General features: G+C 38.9%; 1 protein-coding gene across 1 annotated transcript; it reads right to left on the bottom strand.

The window, feature by feature from the left end:
- Positions 1-2,334: 2,334 nt before the first annotated feature.
- Positions 2,335-17,383, bottom strand: loxl1 (lysyl oxidase-like 1). Its single transcript, XM_066684761.1, has 7 exons — positions 15,913-17,383; positions 11,440-11,548; positions 10,928-11,065; positions 7,276-7,432; positions 6,934-7,029; positions 5,566-5,681; positions 2,335-5,191 (listed from the first exon to the last, which is right to left on the bottom strand). Exons 1-7 carry the CDS (start codon positions 17,036-17,038, stop codon positions 5,185-5,187), a joined length of 1,749 nt encoding a protein of 582 aa, XP_066540858.1. The 5' UTR covers positions 17,039-17,383; the 3' UTR covers positions 2,335-5,184.
- Between the last annotated feature and the right edge of the window lie 1,648 nt (positions 17,384-19,031).

Raw genomic sequence — 19,031 nt, forward strand, 5'->3', positions numbered from 1 at the left:
AGAAGGGAAAAATTAAGTTCCATGCTTGTTTTGTACCTGAGAAAACTCCAAAGGTGTTTATCCATTCTCTCACTTAGCACTAACAACCTGAAGTGTCTGAATGGATTTAAATTATGAAGTCATTATGTAGAAAAGGATATTTAAATAATTTATTTTAAAAAAAGCAGTGGGCTGTTCGCACCAGAGCCCAGACTCCAACATCACTGAATGTGTTTGGGATTCCCTGAAACATGAAAAACAGAAAGTGCATTCAAATGAATTTAAGACTGGATTTTGGTGTGTGGACAAAATATTCCAGCAATATTTTTTTTAACAAAATGAAGCAACCCCAAATATCCAGCCAAACAGTGTCCTCTGGGCCGCATCCATATGTGTGTATTGTATAAGACCATTCTGACTGGAGATGAGATGAATGTGCAGTAGTGTAAGTGAATTTTTAAATAAACATTACGAGTCAGACAGTTGCAGTCTGTTTTCTTGCCCTCAGTTTCCCCTGATACTGTTGCTGTGCAGTGTAAGAAATGTAAAATATGTGACATTTGCCTCAAAATTTCCTCATTCAGTCGCCTCTTTTATTCTCTTAACCTCTTCCCTCTCTCTTTCTATCTTTCTTTCTCACATCAGTCTATCAGTGCTGTCTTGGCACTGAAAGGTTGCAGACCTCATCCACTCCATCACTGCCCTGTCTAATGTGAGTGAAATCTCAGGAGTGAGGCCTTGGGTGTGTTTACTCTAAACTGAATCACACCGAAAGCACTCGGAGCAGCGTTCTCTGAGCCCTCTACTGAAAATAGCCCCCCGCCCTGCTTTAAACTTAATTTCATGTGAGTGGAATTCACCAAAGGGGCAGTGTCTCATGGCCCTGGGGTTGGGGGCTAGCAGAAGCCCAGTGTGTGTTTCACATGAAGCGTGCACTCTTACACAGCAGCTGCAGATGACAGAGAACTAGTTTACACTGTAAGACCATGTGGCTGTAAATGAATGAAACTGAATTGCAATCCCTGGTATTATCTAAATGTTGTGCTTATTCATGCAACCTACACACGTTATTCAACCATGATATTATTTCAACACACTCCACATATTGTTGCCTCCTTTGAAAAGTGTCATGTGGAAGTGATCTAGTAAATGTGTGATAAGGCGTAGTTGGAAATCAAATGTCAGTGTTTAGATGTATTTATATTGTCTTTGCTTTCCCTGTGGAGGTAGAATGAACGCATATTAATTAGCATGATTCTGGCTAATATTAGCTAGCATAACAGAACTTGGTGTGTTGAGTTGGACAATACGGTTGTTAGTGGCATGTCATGGTTGGCTTCACATGACATGGAAGAAGAATGTGCCAATTTTCACCCATGATTTGGTAGCATTATATGATACAGGGAGATCTAGTGAATGGAACTGGTCCCTAATTTATACACTCTGGTGGCCAAAGTATACAGTATATACAGTATGTTAAATAATGCTTGTATTGCACATTCTGCCTGGCCTGTTAGCATCAGTCGGATCATGTTTGGCATTAAAGAATGTCTTGAACTACATGTTGTAGACATAGTTGTATCAGTGTTCAACCCGTACAGCTTATCTCCATTCTGACTTTAATATATGTGTGTAATTTCAGTTTCACCAACACAAAATATATCTCATGTTTCTAGTTTCAAGTAACCACAGACATGTGGCAGAGCAGAAATAACACACCTACTTTTTGATTGGTTGCACATGGTGGTCACATCAAATTAGGCTCCCTTCCCTCTGGGAAATCATGACTAATCCTGAGTATGACCCAATTGAACTGAGTCATCCTCAACTTTCTGCCCTCACTCTTCTCGCCAGTATTAAACATAGCCAGTATTCTGTGATGAACACACAAGGCATTCTGGGCCTTCAGAGAAGATATGCCTATGTTATTTACTTCATTTTTATATAATATAATAATCATGCTTGCATGCTTCTACACTCTGTCAGCATTGTAGTTATAGTCATCTTTTCCTTGTTGAGTTTTAGCTGGAAACCAAATTGTTAAAGTCAAACTGTCCAATCAGGGTTTCTGTCCCTTGTGGTATATCTGTAGACACAGCCATGCTTATTCTCCTACTGATTAGGTTTCCAGGAGCTGAACAGAGAGGAATACTGAACCTATTACTAAAGTGATTACAAAGTAACATAGGAATTTACAAATCACATTTTAATTTTCAAAGGGAGGAGCCAAACACCTGACAAATTTATAGGTCTAGATGCATCAGTGTCTGTAAGTGTAAGCTGTTTTTAGAAATTTAAAATAGCATCACTAAGCCAAGGGTTTTTAATTGAATATATCAATATGTTATTGTCTTATATAGAGTTTTAGTCATCACATACAGTATAGAATATAATGACCACAGGTAACTACATTTGCACCAGCATTAGCTTAGTGCTAACATAATAGAACTGCCATATGTGTGCTATTTTTTGTACAATTTTGAAGTTCTTAGAATGTTATAGCATCAGTTCGGGGCACTGGTTGTCATACATTTGTTCCTTTATTTAAAGGTCCAGTATACAGTCTAAGACAAATGTTCTGAAGCATAGAATACAACACAAATAGCAACATACCATAGAGCATATCTACAAATCACTGTGTTGTCTTTCTTAGTAGAGCTTTTAGTTCAGACTGTGCTGAACTCTATAGTGCACCTGGGTTGGAACACTTACAGCTAAGTAAATGGATGACAAAGATAGGCTGTTCCTTGTTCTGTAAGCTGTGAGGAATACAAGACAGAACTGAATACAGTAAACATGATCTGTTCTGCTGTAAGTTGCCAGATGTGTCTCCACCATGTAAAGTATATTGCTGGGAAAGGGAAAGTGGGTAATTTTGGTAAGAAGAAAATGAACTCCTTTATGTAAGGCAATTATAAATCATCAGCAAACACTAAAACAGTATTTCCAAATGCTTCTAAGAAAAACACCTAACACAGCATATGAAAATGTGCTGTTTTTTTTCTATAAGCATTTCTGAATGGTCCCTTCAAGTGTTGAAATAAAGGGAATTGCTGTCTACTGCACTCTTCCAACTGGAAACAATAGCTAACTCTCTCAGAGGTAGGTTGAGATGGCATTGAGCTTGTCAGTAACATCAAGCTTTCGCAATGTTAGCCTTGCAACAGTAGTATCATAGTTACATTCTGCCGCAGCACAGTTATTGAAGTGAAGGTAGAAATCAGATCTGAAAATCTGAAAATCAAAGAAACAAATACAGCAATGCGTCTTTCAAAACAGTACTTGAAACCATTACAATAAAAGAACGGAAAAAAAAAATCTTTACTAACTAAAGTAATACAATAGTTGGGTAACTGTCACAAATAACGTTGACGATGACCTGCGGCATCTGACCAGTGTTGGTAGCTTAAGAAAAACGATATATTTAAAATCTAAAACAGACATAGTCATTCACATAGTACAAGTTTAGCTCGACAGTACAGACATAAAAGTTAAGTAAATGTAGCCTGCATTCCAAAACTATTACAGAAGCTGCCAAAATATCAGTTGATTATAAGCTTTTGTCATCCATCAACCAAGTATAACATGACTTTCCAACTGCTGCTAATCAAGAAAATAATAAAGCTGAATGGAAACAGTTTAAGTGTTGGGCAAAGGCAAACCTTTAAGCAAAGTGGCCAAGTTAATAGTGTGTTGCTGCCAGTGCTTGGATATAAGGCTTTCATTCAAATCGTCTAACTCCCTCTGGCATGTTCAGACCCAGACTACGCTCAGAGTTCCCTAAACTGATTTTCTTGAACAAACCGGCTAAGATAGCAAGTGATTCATGCGGCTAAAATTCTCAGACATCCCTTTCGACCACATTTCATTATTTCACCTTCTTAGAGTCTATAAAGTGGAGAGAAAAGAAGAGATACAACAGAATGTTTGCTTCCAGTTGTCGGGTCTCTTTGTCCAGCTCTTCAGACGGTACAGATGAGTGCCTGGAGGAGGGCCTCTCCTGATTTGAAATGGTGGTTTATAGTGCCATATCAAGGCTCAAAATGTTATACTTCAGCACCAGTCTCTAGTTATATTATAACTGTGTTGTCTTTGCCAAATATGACAATTCTGAGACAAAAGAATGGTGCAAATATGTCAGTGTTTTCAAGCAACTATAGGGGTTAATGATAGTTTGCTTGTGTGTGTGTATGTATGTGTGTGTGTCTGTGCACTGAAAAGAAAAATATGACTTTGTACTGCTTAGAACTGATGTGTGACAGTCAGAAGCACATTAATAAAATATGCCACATCAACAGAACTGTTTTTACCCTTTTGGCAAGATGTGTGTCAGTGAACCCAGTGTTGAGGGTAAGGTCAATGTAATATATTTTAGCTCCTCACACAAAATAGTGTAAAACATTACAGTTATTAACGGAGCATGTTTCCTCTATATAGATTACATGTGTAAGTCCGTACATATTTTGTATGTGTTTTGTATTTGCCACTTGCTACTGCACAATGCTGATAGAGTGATGAAGCAGTGTAGTGTGAAGTAGGTAGTGTTAGCAGTGCAGTACGAGTGTGGGAATCGCTGTAAACTTGGCGAGCAATCTATCAGAGCATCTGATCATGCTAACATGAAACTGAAGCCTCACCAAAATAGGCCAAGCCCCCCCCACTTAGCTCTATCTCTGCACATGCCTGAGAGAAATTTATTTTCCTTTGCACGTCTCATCTGGTGCAGATTTGTAAATGTTTTTTTAAGAAATTAATATGAAAGTAAAGGAATGAGAAATATGTTTACTTTCCCTAAAAGCAATCAGTAAATAATACCATTTGCATTTGAGTGAAGTATATATTAGTAAGGAATCGCCCCAATCCTGGTTGTTACTCGTTTTGTTTATGTGCATCACTGTTTTTCAGTGTACATATTGAATATGTTGTACGAAGGTATAGCAAGAAAAAATAGCCCCGGAAATGTTGGCCCCCACTGTGTTGTTGTGAATAAGGTCTCTCTGTATGCCTGAGTGAATGCTCTCACATGCTGAGCCCAAGCTTGCAATCGGCTTATGGGACCAGAGCTACACATAAACAACAACATGGGTGAAAACTAAAAAAACAAAAAAACAAAAAGAAAACAACTAGTATTCCATTCACATTTCAATGAAACAGGGCTTTGCAGGACATGAGCTTCTGGCTCACTGCGTCTGCCTGAGCAGGTGATCAGGACCTGCACAAAAACACAGGGAAATAAAATCACCCAGAGTGAGAAGCATGTAATGGAGCTCTAATAATTCACAGAATCACCAAACAAAGGCAGAACGTCTACTGACTGATATTGCATAATGAGAATATTTTTAATAGATGTTACATTATGCAAGATTCTGCTCATTTGTGCCATGTCTTCATCAATTTTAAACGTCACAACATACATAAACAGATCTGAACTTTTAAGTGGTCATGCAGATAACTGATTGCATAGAAAATGATGTAATAATCATTTCATTACATAGCAATTAAATCTAAATATGTGTGAACATCAATAATGTCTGTACACGCTAACAAGGAAAAAAATGAGAATGAAAATACAGAGCATTTACTCACTGGGAAATCTTGCAATTTGTTGCTGAGACAAAGCGCCCCGTGTAGTGAATGTTACACCTCACTATGTTGTTGGTGAAGTCCGACTCATGCACTAGATATTTGGGATTAACCTGGAGCTGGAGTTCAGACAAAGAAGAGAAAGAAAAGCTCTTATATTCCACCGCTTTGATTAACTTTATCTAACGACACTCTCATATCTGATCTGAAAGGATCTGACATTATACACATCTGAGACATTGCAGTCAGATCAGAATGCTTAGGTAACTGTCTCTTGCATCTTGTCTAAAGGGTCAGAGACACTTTTCCAGGAGACATTAGGCATGCCTGTATTTGTCTAGCTTATCGGGAAAGACAGAACTGTAGGAAAAAGGAGCATACCAAACACATTGCAGCATCATTCATTTAACATTTGTTGGAAGACTGTCCTCTAGCAGCTGCACTGTTCTGGTATAACGTCAAGGGCCCCTTCAGCCAAATATCCAGCATGTCTAAGCATGCTCTGTTCGCCTTTGTTGCAAACAGGATCATCTTTTCATATACTGAGTAACGAGCCCCAAACGTTTTTGAGCATTATCACAAATTGACTTTGATGCAGACTCTTGAAGCATATGTAAGAATTCAGTTCTTGAAATATTGGACCTAGATTATTGAGCATACAATATTACACAGATTTGTCATTTTGCTTGTTTAACAGCACAGGACAAGTTGTGTCCAAACATCCGGCCCAAATCTTAAATGAACGCTGTAAAATCTGAGTTTAGTTTCAGAGTTCACAGTTAAGACCCACAGATGTCCTGTTGTTGCTGATATCACTGGTCTGTGTTGGGCTCAAGCAAGTTGGGCTAAATTAAATCAGTGCCTTTGTTTGTGTTTAATTAAAGCAGTGAGCATTGGATTCATTCAGAATGGCAATGAACACTAACATCATCATCATCATCAGAAAACAAACATTTCATTCTCACCACATTTGAATACCTAAATACAAGAGGAGATGTGTTATTATGGTTTGTAGAGTTCTAAGTATCAATTATGTTGTTCCAAGTGAAACTGTAGGGCTATGATCCTGTTGATCCCAATTAAAAGCCAGCAATAAAAGATAAAACACCTATAAAACATACACCAATATGTTTGGTTTGGAAACAGTCAATATATATATTAAATGAAAAGACTAATCTGACTCATGATCATTTGGACTTGGTCTTGCCTCTTTTAATGCTGTCTGTCCTGAGCAAATATCTTCTTAGCAACAGCTCTATCCTGGATCAATATATTCACCATACACCAGGGAACATTCAGGCTGTTAGCCTTTGGGCAGACCAGTTTTCATAATATTCCATCAAATGAAATGAATAAGCAAGTGATGTTTACCTTCAGTATGTAGTTTCCTGGCTTTATATCTGTGATGTCTATCCATTGGCAGTCTATGTCTGCATTGTAGGTATCATAGCAACCTGGACTGAGACCCTGAAAGAGCAAAAAATAGATTAATTTGTAGAGTGAAGTGAATGAAAGGACTTTTTAAATGCCTTTACATCTCAGCTTATCCTCTAGAACACCAAGAACACTACATTAAACAATGACGAATTTACAGTGATGTCTACAATCTCGCAGTGATTAACTGATATACAGTTCTGATGTCTTTACTGTGATGTTTGCTCAACTGAGCTCTGTGTTTGCTTTTTAAAAGTGAACCAAAGCTGGGGATTGTACCTGTGTGTGAGCGGTGCAGGCATAGCGTTTAAGGTGCCCAAAGTCACACGTGGTGTCTTCCAGACAGAAACTGGCCTTGTGTCCCTCGGCTACTTTCCTGCCTGTGCTGACCTCCAGCAGGTCATAGTGACTGAATTCATCCATGCTGTGGTAATGTCTGCAGAGAGGTGACATAACACAGTGCTGAACATTCTCCATGGGACATGAGGCAGGCATTCAGCTGGGAATGATCATATATCATTATAAACAAGCCAAGAAACATAGGGTAAAAACATAACATACCTGTTCAGTTTCAGTACATAAGTCAAACCTAGTTTACCAATCATTAAAGGCAAAGCAAGCAGTCACCACTTCACTGTTTGACCTGTGATCATCTTCAATATTTCACAAGTTTTAAGTTCACAATGAAGTATGATTTTGTATGTAGGCTTTGTCTAGGGTTTTTAGACTAAAAGGCTTTGTTTTTCCTGTGCAAATTTGCATGGACTGGTCCATTCATTCAGCCAGCATAATCTAATAAGAGCAACAATGCAAGAAATTCTCATCCATTTGCACTTGTTCATTTTACTTGTCAGCTCAGAACACTTTGAGAATGCTGTGTTTGTTGGTAATGTGGGGTTAGTGTGCCAGGGGGGCTATTCAATCAGTCACAGGCTACTGCGGGTGTGATGAACAAGTAGTGACTGGCACTAAAAACATCAATTTAGACTCCCCTCACACCTTTTATTGCATACTCTCAAATCTGCGTTTGCTGCTATTGTGGCATTCAAAACTATTGGGATTGTTAACCTATCCAATAGTGTGGAATACACCTTGATTAGAATCTCTTGTATTGAGAAAAGTACACTTCTAATCATGTTACAGAGGAAGGCAAACCTAGTGTAACAGTCTTGCCCAAGGACCCTGATTGATTTAATACTGTACGTTCACCCAAGCCTGGTACTGAGCCTAATCCGTGCCGTAGAAGTCACTGATTACTCACTAAACTACATTACGTTATGACTTAGCAGGAATATAAAATGTCCGTGGACTCAGAGGATTTCCCCACTGGAACTTACGGGAACACTTGCCCAGCACTGCAATTAAGTGCTTCAGTAAGCCTTGTTTTTGGGAGATGTCTGGCAGGTGATGTAAATGTCTGAGTATGTAGAATCAAAGAAATCAAACTCGATATGTCATACCACCCTCCTTTACCTCAAGTTCATGTTGTGGCATAAGAGGGTTTTGGAACACTGCTAAAATCGCTAAGAGCTTGCTACAGGGGGAACACACTTACTTCCCACCAGATGAGGGACTGACAAGTGAACTAGACTCAGAGTTTCCACTGGGAAAGAATGTTTCCCATAAGTGGTACAGACTCACAGCCAACAGCACTAAATCCTCCAGGACAAGGAGGTGACACACAGCACAGGTGTTCATAAGCTTAACAGCTCAGTTTGGAAACACTGTTTGACAGACAGCATTAAAACTCATTTGGAAAAGCATGTAAATAAGCAAACTAGCTTTAGCAAAGCATGTAAGTCAGCAAAACAGAGAGCTCCATACATTCGTTTGACATTTCCATCACTGAAAGCTTGTTAGTTTCTTATTAACTTGTTTGTATTAGAAATGTGTATTGTTTATAATTCCATGGCTAGTCTTTTGTATTTGCAGTATTGTATTTGAATGAGCTGGAGGCCAAAATGTTTATACATTTAGAGCCTTCAAAACCTTGTCGTGATGGTAAACACTTTAAATTATTATTCTAAATACAGTTATTCATTTTGCGTGTAAAATATTACTGTGAAAAAAAAAAAACATCCAGGAAATGTAAAATAGCAAAAGTGAAAGTTTCTTACATTTCTGCACTTCAGATTTCCATGAAATCACATAAGCATTATTCAAACTGGACATTTCTTTTCAACAAAATGAGTGTGTGGTGTAATTTGTCAGGACCTGGCTGGCTGATTTATATGGGCTAAACCATCTGTGTTATTTTCTGAAACTTTCTACAAATAGCCAGAACACTACATCATAGTATGGATAATGATGTCAGTATTCTGAAATGGAGGCTATTAATTTTTAGTTGTCCCCCTTAACTACATAAACAACCTCTACTCTTCTGGGAAAGCCTTAGACTATGATTTTGGAGCATTTCTTTGAGTATTTGATAGCATTCAGCCATATTATTAAGGTCAGGAACTGATGTTGATTCTGTATCACAATCACTCTCATTTTTATTCAAGATATAAAATTCTCTTTTAATGCTTCACAGCCCAATGTTGAGGGGGGCATATTACCCCACTAGCTGACACTTGGCATTGGGCATGGTAACCTTGACTCAGCTACTCCTACTCCAGAACATCTCTTGGACAAATTATGTGCAAAATTATGTCTGATGTATGGTCTGATTCATGTAAGATATAAAGAGTAAACTTTCTTTAGTCTGATGTTCAACCTGAATTCACAAAACTGGTTGCTTTACCAATGCCAAAATAAAAGGTAAAGCAGATGTTAGCGTCTTCAGGGGAGTAAAATGCTGCTCCAAATTGATAATACTGGCAGCTGGTGACAACATTTAATTTGAGTTAAAGTTGTGTACAGTGTAGTCTGTGGAATTCACACTTAGGAGAACTGCCAAGAGCTAAATAGGCTTATAGTCTAATCCATCAGCCAAAGAGAAAATCCAGCTAAACGCTGCCAAAAATGAGGGAAAATGACGTCAGAACCGGTATTTTAGGTGAAGTTGCTCATGCTTTGAAAGTAGAGTTACATACCCAACACAGAGTCAGTAATAAATATTTTTTACCTGACCGCCTCATTCGTTAGAAATCAGAGATTCTAATGTAGGACATAATTAAAGAGCCATTGTACAGAATTTTTGCATCATTACATTTTTAAGATAAACAGAGTTGCTCAGAGTTAGTTGATAGAACGTACTCTGTAAACTCACCAAGAAAAGTGTAAAGTACTGTGTAAAGTGATGGTGAATGGAACCAGACGTAGGAAGCATCCGATTTCTTGAAAAAATGACCTCAACTTTTACACAAAAATATATATCTTATGAATGAGATATAAGATATAAAGCATAAGCCTTTCAAATTCCTGATATAAACCTACACTCTGTATAACTCACTATATAAAGTGTTATTACAATTTATATAGATTGATGTCAGTTGTCATGAAAGACTTATAAATGTGTTGTTTAACCTTGACTTAGTAGTTTGTTAACATTGTTTTACAAAAATTTGTTATCAAATATGCCCAGAAATGTATTTTTTAAACTTTCAGAGCAGGGACATGATGGACATTGTGAGGTTAAATAGAGCCCCCCCCACCACCTTTCAGGTAATATGTGAAGGCTCATTGTTGTTTTTGGGTTTTTTTGACATTAAATAATGTAGAAATTAATTTGTTGCAGACATTTATAATGTTGGTTTCCAATCACCAGTGTTAAAATGTCATATTCAGCAAGTAACCCAATAAACTATCTCACTTCAAACTACTCTGAAAAACCTGTTTTACTTCTCATTGAATAGAGTGTTCAGCTATTTTTTTAAAACACTTGTTTTTTTTTTCTATTTACACCTGTAAGTCAGTTTTCAACAAACCTAACTGTGTCCAGTGCTGAAGTTGTAACTGAAAGGTAACGGAGACAGTAGGGTGGACTCACTGGTGACAGCTGTGCCACTCCCAGGTATGTCGAGGTCGATTGGGCAAGAAATCAGCTGTCCCCTGGTTTTTAACTCTCTGAGGAAACCGCAGCAGCACTCTGACATCGTAATCTGTGGCTTCGGAGCTGTAGGCTGTACTGTGAAAGAAAAAACAGAAAAAAAAAAAAAACATGTAGGCCATAAAGTTCAGAAGAGGAATGTACTGTAAATCCTTCAAGTAAACACATTGAAATAGGTTATAAATGAATAAATTCTTTGTCCTCCAAGGGCCTACATTTTATTTTTTTGCTGTTTTAAGGTATTTTTTTTACATTTCTGTATTTATTTATATTTTAATTGCCCAAATCACTTCCTAGGTTGATCAGGTTCCAAAACAGTTTCAAAAAGTTATGACTCTCAGGAGACCCACACATGCTTTACAGTAGTTACTGAATAATCTGCAGCCTCTATACATTGTCGTGGATTTAGTTTTTACTATATATACAATTGCAACTGAACCACATTAGTGTACCTGGAGAGACATTTTTCCTCAGCCGCACAGCGTAGAGAGTACATGTGGGATCTTTGGATGTATGTGGAAGCTTGGACATAGTTAGGGTCGGGAACCAGGTCTGGTAGGCCTAATGACAAGAGACAAACCAGTACAGGCAAAAAGAACAGTCATTCAATGCAACTCAGTTTACATTCAATCCTCCAACAACAAATTTATAGTACTAATTTAAATTAAGATTTGAATTAAGACTACACTTTTAAAGGTTTATAAATGGTTTAAAAACATGTGTATTACATTATTATTAAATAGGTTGTAAACACATCACCACTTTTTTTTGTAATGCTGAAAATATCAGAGAAATCACTGAAAATATCATGATTAAGAATAAACTCAGACCTGAGAATGTGAATTTAATCTTATCACATGTTAAGATACACACTAAATTATTATCACTGTCCAAACAAACACTCTGTTGTTGGTTAAATGCTTAAACTCATTAGCAAATATGTGCAGAAGCTGACAAGGTTAATGTCGACCGATGGAGAAGATCTGAGGTTTAAAAGTGTAGATGCTTGTTGGTTCAGTATTTTGCAAATGACAAGTCACTGTTACCCTTTCTATCTGTGTTACAAATGACTTTTAATGTGTTTACAACCTAATTAATAACACTAATAAACACATTTTAAAGCATTTATGAGTGTAGTCTTATTCTAAAGTGGTACCCATTATTGAAATGTTCTGCCCTCACCTTGAAACCTGATGAATATGTTATTCTCTTAAAATATTTAAGTGTTGCCTTGTACCAGAGTCTTTTTTGTTAGTCCTTTTTTGTGCAAACATAAATCTTAGAAGACTCAGATAGAGAAATTTGAATTGCAAGTACCCGCCAAGAGACAACAGTGAAGCTTCATAAATGCGCTTTTATATCAATATTTTACTGAGTCTGGTTTCAAGGTCGAGGAAAAAATCAGTTCAAATAGATAAAAAGACAGTATGTGATAGGGAAGAAAGTACAGGGAGGGGGTTGTGCATAACAACAATGATCTCACGTCCCTGCTGGATCCAAACTGGGCTGGAAACCAAGTCTGTTAGAAAAAATATAGAAAAAAAATAAAGGAGAAAAGAGCCTGGGTAGCCATCATAGCTAATGTTTGCAACGTTTTCAGTGAAAGGTATGTCATACGGGAACAATTTATCAGATCCTCTTATGGTAAAAGTCCTAGAGTAAAGCATTCTAGGGCAACTTCCTAACAACTTTCTTTCTCTTAAAATACTCATAAATCATCTGTAGACGAATCTAAGCTATCTTATAATATGTTATACATCATTATATTCAGTGCTCCGCAGTGTTCCACCTAAGAGCAAAACCTCAGGCTAATCACTGAAACAGAATTCACCGGTTTGGGTCCTTCGTTGTTTTTGCCGATCAGTGTTCTCTCACCACTATAAAAATACATCATATGGGAATCTGCTCATTTTTACTGCTAGTGAACCACTGATGTAGAAGCTCATAAATACAGCCTTACAGCCTTTGCTGTTTTACCCTTAGGAAAAAAATGCAATCTGCTACACCTTCACAGCTCAACACATTACTTGATTTGAAAACAACCAGGGTCTTCTACACAATATATTTCTGTACTGTCCTTTGTTTCTTCAGTAATGTTCTCTGTCCACTGACCGGTTCAAACCAGGGCTTTGGCTTCTTCAGCTCTGGGTACACATCCGATTTGTCATCTCTCTCTGAAGCAGACTTCTAGGCTTAGGGTAGCTTCCAGGGTCAGGTTTAGTAAATAGTGTAATGGCAGTGTGAAAAATGGTGGTCTTTCCAGTGAAAGACACTTTCCACTGCTTCCACTTCAGAGAAGTTTACACTATAGTATTGTACACGCTAATGCATTTGGAAATGACTTTTTTTTAGTATATTACCTGTATGTTTAAAATGTAAATTTTTTCCTGAAATGAAGGGGATTAATAGAGTTTTTGTCCACTTTTGTTGCAACAACTGCCTCTACTTTTCTCTCAAGACAAGATTTAAGAACATATCTGCAATAATATCATGGTTTAAATCTTCACCAGATCATCTGTGAACTCATGTTGGATGATTAGCTTTGCATCACAAACCTCCAAAACTCCAAATGATTACATTTATTCTTCCTGAATACTCAAACCACAGAGAAGTTTAGAGTGGTTTGAAGTGGCATTATGAAATACATATTGTTTGAATGCCTTAACAGCGGTTGCAATGTCTACAATGCAAATAGATTCATTTTATTTGGTATCCATACTTGGACGTCTGGTTCCCATCACCAGCAGAGTGAACTGACTTGGCCAGTTTGAAGACAGTGACCCATTTGATATCAAACCTATTGGCATGACTCTGATTACACAATTTGATTATTTAGATATTTTGAAAAATAATAAAATAAAATAAAATAAAATAAAATAAAATAAGTCAGTAAATATACATTTAATTAAGAAAATCTTTCTTCCAGATGTAGTGGTATGTAACCACTTAATTTTAAGAGCTGGTATTTTCAGTGAGGCACCACAGGACAACACTGGAAGTCATTAAACAAATTAAAACGTGAACCACAGGGATGGTTAAAGTTGGTAGGTGTGGAATTTGTCAGGGTTTAGATGCAAAAGGCTTCAGAGAAACTCTTCAAGGGTTTACGGTATGGTGTTATACATGCCCCCACCCCCTCTTTCTGATTATGTACAGTACTGAGCAAACACCACTTTTGCATTTATTTAATCTCAAGGCGAAATAGCTGTTAGCTAAATACATAATTATCATTTTCTTTCTGAGATGCTTGCTTTTAACTTAATATAAATAAAATTAAATAAAAAAATAAATCTTAGTTGGTACTCTCTCCTTCGCTTTTCCCAACACATTCCGTGATGTTAAGTTTTGGACTTAACATTCATTCCAGTGAATGCATTTTTATAAGAACACCAGCAGATTTTTTGATAGACTTTAGTAACTGACTTTTGGTGACTGACTTTCACATAGTCCCTGTAGCATTCCTTCCGATCAGCCTTGTGTCAGGAGATTACTTTGTGACTGACAAGTAAAAATGAAACTCCCATGTGTTTTCAATCACATCACCTATTCATGTTCAGTAGAACTCCGTGTTCATTTCCCTCCAAATTGTGTAACTTCCCATAAACTGTGTGCCCACCCTTTTCCGTCAGCCTTGTGACTGTATCTTTAAAGCCTGAGTAGACTAGTTATGTGAAAAACAAAAGGAGAAATGCAATATGAGCTTTGCATTATGAAATAAACACGCTTACACACTTTGGCTTCAGTTACAAATGTGTAGGTGACTTGTAGCCTCCTTAAATCAACCCCGTACACTCTCTCCAACACCACCCACCACAGTACACACACACACACACCTCCAATCAACACACCATACTTCCATACGTACACACACCACACACACTTTTGGAACCAGAATAATATTTTCTATTTCCTGAGGCACTGGAGCCCATATGTGGCAGGGACATTCCATCGCCGTAAATTTGTTGGAGTAACACCACCCCCACCCCATCCCCATCCCATGCACATGCTAACCCCCCACCCCCCAAGTGCCTAAATCCCTAAGCAATTCATCCCACCCTTAGTCTCACATACTGGGATCATTCACTCTATAAACCAGCACCCCTCCTTCCCCAGTACCCACCCTTTGACTTGATGAAGTCATTGCCGTAACCACTACCAAGTCCTTAGACAATGAGAGCATTTCATGAAGAATGTCTTTCCATATGCTCTGCATACCCCAGCACCTGGTTCCAATAACCTGTCCAATAGCACATGAGCTTGCTGTTCCTTTGTTTGTAAATTGAAATACAGTGCAACAAGGGGAAGGGGGGGAACGTATGATGTCAGAACATTTTGATCATTTCAAAGAAACAAACAGGGAACTCTACTTGAAAATAAAGTCCATTTCCAGCTGCGCAAGCAAATAACTTTTGAATCAGGCTGTGTAGTTGGAGTCCCTTGGGCTTTGAGTTTGTCCAACCCAGAGGGGTCATGCTTGCCAGGAAACACATAGAGATGGCAGGAGAAGTACATTTTTTAGATCTTGCTATTTTTTTTCTTACTTCCTTTCTCCTCAGAGAAAAAGAGAGAGAGAGAGAGTTTGAAGCTAGCTCCACACGTGCATCCATTTCACATTACTACCAGCTGTGCAGTTGAATTCAAAATCAGTTCCTCTATGGTGTGCTAAACAGTGTCACACCATAGCTCAAGTAGCTCTGTAAATTTTATACAGCTATAGAGAGCATACTTTTTTCCATAATGCTCAGACAGACTACAGACATAATCTATTCAACAACTGGGAATTAGGGAAAAGACAAAACTATGTCTGTGACTACCCTCTCAGCTCATTTCTTTTGCACATACAACCAAAACATATTCTGTGGAAAGTTTAATATCAGCCATGAAACAGAAAGATTGGATGTTGTGAGGATTTATGAGAACTATACCTCTTTGTTGTGGTCGGTAGACACTTCCTGCACTGACACTTGGATTCTCCGCAGCATTGGAGGCGAGAGGATTCCGTGCAGGTTGCTGAACAAATGGGGGAAGTGGCTGGGGCCTTCCAAAGGGTGGAAACTGTTCATACTGGGGGCTTTGCAGAGCAGGCTGACCCCCTGTGCCAACACCAGCTGCAGCTCCACTAGGGACTGATCCTGCAGAACTAGCTGTATCAGGGAACCCTGCTGTATCATCACTGTACAAGCTGTGGGTATATCTACGGTCCAGGCCATCTGAGAATGAAGGCTGTGCCGGTTGGGCAGGAACAGCAGGATAGGGCTGACCGTATGGTGGATAGAAGCGATAACTCTCATCTGTGAAGTCTGACCTCGGAGCCACTGGAGCTACAGGAGCCACAGGAGCCAGTCCTCCTCCTCCGTAGCTTCCAACAGAGTAACCACCAGCATAGCCTCCACCTGTGAATCCTCCACCAGTTCCTGCTGAATATCCCGTTCCTCGGAATGGTGGCTCTAAGGGGTCATACGGCACAGCGTAGGATGGCTGTTGTTGGAAGGGGTATTGAGGGTAAGATGGCCCACTGAAGGAAGACGAGGAAGAGGAAGATGATGAAGATGATGATGAAGAAGAACCAGAAGATGTTCTGTAGCGTGTGCTGGAGGATGACTGAAGCCGTCCTGCTTCCCCTGTCCCAGCTGTACCCTGACGCCAGTTATCAGGCACTTGCCCAAATCCAAAAGGGTGTCTGGCTTGGCCCCTAATTATTTCGGAGCCACCTCTGGAAGGCGCCTGCCTGCGCACTGCTCCCTGTGGTCTGGATCTGCGATGAGGGCTATCTGCTAAAATCACTTGATGGCTTCTGTCTTGTTCTTGCCTCCGAGCAGGGACATATTCAGCGCCGCTATTGAGGAGGCTAAACAACCGACCGTTATTTTCCCATTGGATCATCTGTCTCCATGGATTGGAGGAGGAATCTTGTCCCTGAGCCTGAGCCTGAACCTGAGCCTGAGGCAAAGCTTGTGATTGAACCCCTGTCACACCAAGCAACATCCATAGCCACCATGACATGAGAAGAACCGGCAACATCTTTACAAGACTTACATGGGAAGCGCACATCAACAGATCCTTGGAACAAGTTCAAATCACAAACCACTTTTTCTCTACTAAAAAGAAACAAACTCTTTGATCCAGAGTGTAGAAGACGGCCATGCAGAGGCAGATTTCAGTGTCCAAATGCTGCCTTTAAATTTTAAAAGTTGTGCTTAGTCCTTTGTGTTGTCTGGGATGCAGGCATACCCGTGAGGACGACAGGCAACTTCTGAGGCCACAGAGCAGGCAGTGGTGTGAAAATCCTCCCTTTTCCTGTCCGTCTGGATGTGGAATTGTTGTTAGTGGACTGAGCATTGCTCTCAAAGGTCTCTCTGGAGGGGACTGCCTGTTGCTCCAAACTCTAGCTCTCTATTTGCCTCTCTGATTGCTTACAATGGGCTGTGAAAAAAGGCTCTCCCAAACTATCCCCCTCTCCTGCACTCACTCTCTCTTTTTTCTTTAAGTGCAGATCCCACATGGCCCTAGTGCTAGAGCTGTTTCCATGTAACTGCAGCGAAGCCAGATCTCTGTACTGGCTTCCAGAGTCAACACCACCATCTGTGGAGACACTTAGATTGCTAGCATGCCCTTTTCTGCCCTGAGAATAGATTCCTTTGATCAAGAGGGACAGGCAAGGATGTATTGTTGCAAGACTTGGGTACAACCAACTCGTATCCTCATCAGTATAATAGCATGCAAATTAGAGGCTAATAATTTAGCACAGGGCCAGAAAAAGAAACAATGTTTGAAATGTAATATGGTCAAATATGCTAATCGAAAAGAAAGTCATGCTCTAATGATAATCAGATACAAGTGCTCTATAAAATAGACCTACAGCAGCAATTTTGGCTGATAACATAAAAAAAAAAAAGAGAAAAAAGAAAAGAATCAGGACAGAGCCCCTTTGTATTCAGGTGATTTAACTGCAAGTGGTCCCCTCAATTAGGTACCAAGTCTAAGGGAGAGAAAAAAAGCTGCCCTCCAACAAAAAGTGCATTAAATGTGCTATAGAGCCCCATTAGGTCTCTTTTAACTGTTTCTACCTATAATAAAATGAGCTTTATCAAAGCTCTAGTGTTCTCTAGCCCCATTTAAACATTCCCCGAGTGACTAATTTGATATGCACAAGAAACAGACGTAGTTTTTGTGCAGCACTAACTAGCTTTACATCCTTTTTTGGCTCATTTCTAGAGGTCACTACCTTCATGCTATATGTTGATGTGATCTAAAAGTGATCAGATCTTTCATCCTGAGGAACTTATAGTTGAATCCATGGTACACAGATAATCTAATTCCGTATTAAGTGTCTTACCTAAGGCCCCTATTTGAACTTTATTTGTATAGCTTGGTGTCCCTGCCCTGGTGTATGTTATAAATCCTTATATTCCCATGAATTTCCTGTATAATAAATCAGAGATGTTTATTGTAAGGTTATAGTATGAAGCCTTTTATTTGTGGAGCTCAGTGAAGAGGTAGATGGAGCTGGGAGCTACCAGACAGAGTCCCAGAAGAGGTCCTTGAAAACCCAAGTAGGACTGAAATAAAAGCAAGGAGTCTCAAGACTTAATCAAACATTGTCAGCTATATTATATAACACCCTTGGACTGCTGGGATGAACAGCTACTTCATACCCAAAAGTTTGTAGACAACCACTAATTATTTTTTTTTTTTCTAAAGTCAAGGGAATCAATTATTGACATTAGATGATTTGGTCTGGATCACTCAAACTTATCCCAGACATAGTGGAAGTTGCGCCATCAATTTAAAGATGTTTTTTTAATACCCCTCCACTCTGGCCTACACTCTGGCCTTGGACATGATCTAGAACCCTACAAGTCGGTTGCCTGTGTCAGCAATGGGAGCAGCTTAAACTAGTTGAAATCACTCAGACAAGATGTAAACAACATTCTGGGAAAATATACAAATTTTGATCCAGGATATGATTAGTGGCACTAAAGAACCATGTACACAAAATAGATATATGCTGAAGACCTCTACTACACATCCATAATTTTTCCAT

This window comes from Hoplias malabaricus, chromosome 11, assembly GCF_029633855.1.
Source record: "Hoplias malabaricus isolate fHopMal1 chromosome 11, fHopMal1.hap1, whole genome shotgun sequence".
In the NCBI taxonomy this organism is placed as follows: domain Eukaryota; kingdom Metazoa; phylum Chordata; class Actinopteri; order Characiformes; family Erythrinidae; genus Hoplias; species Hoplias malabaricus.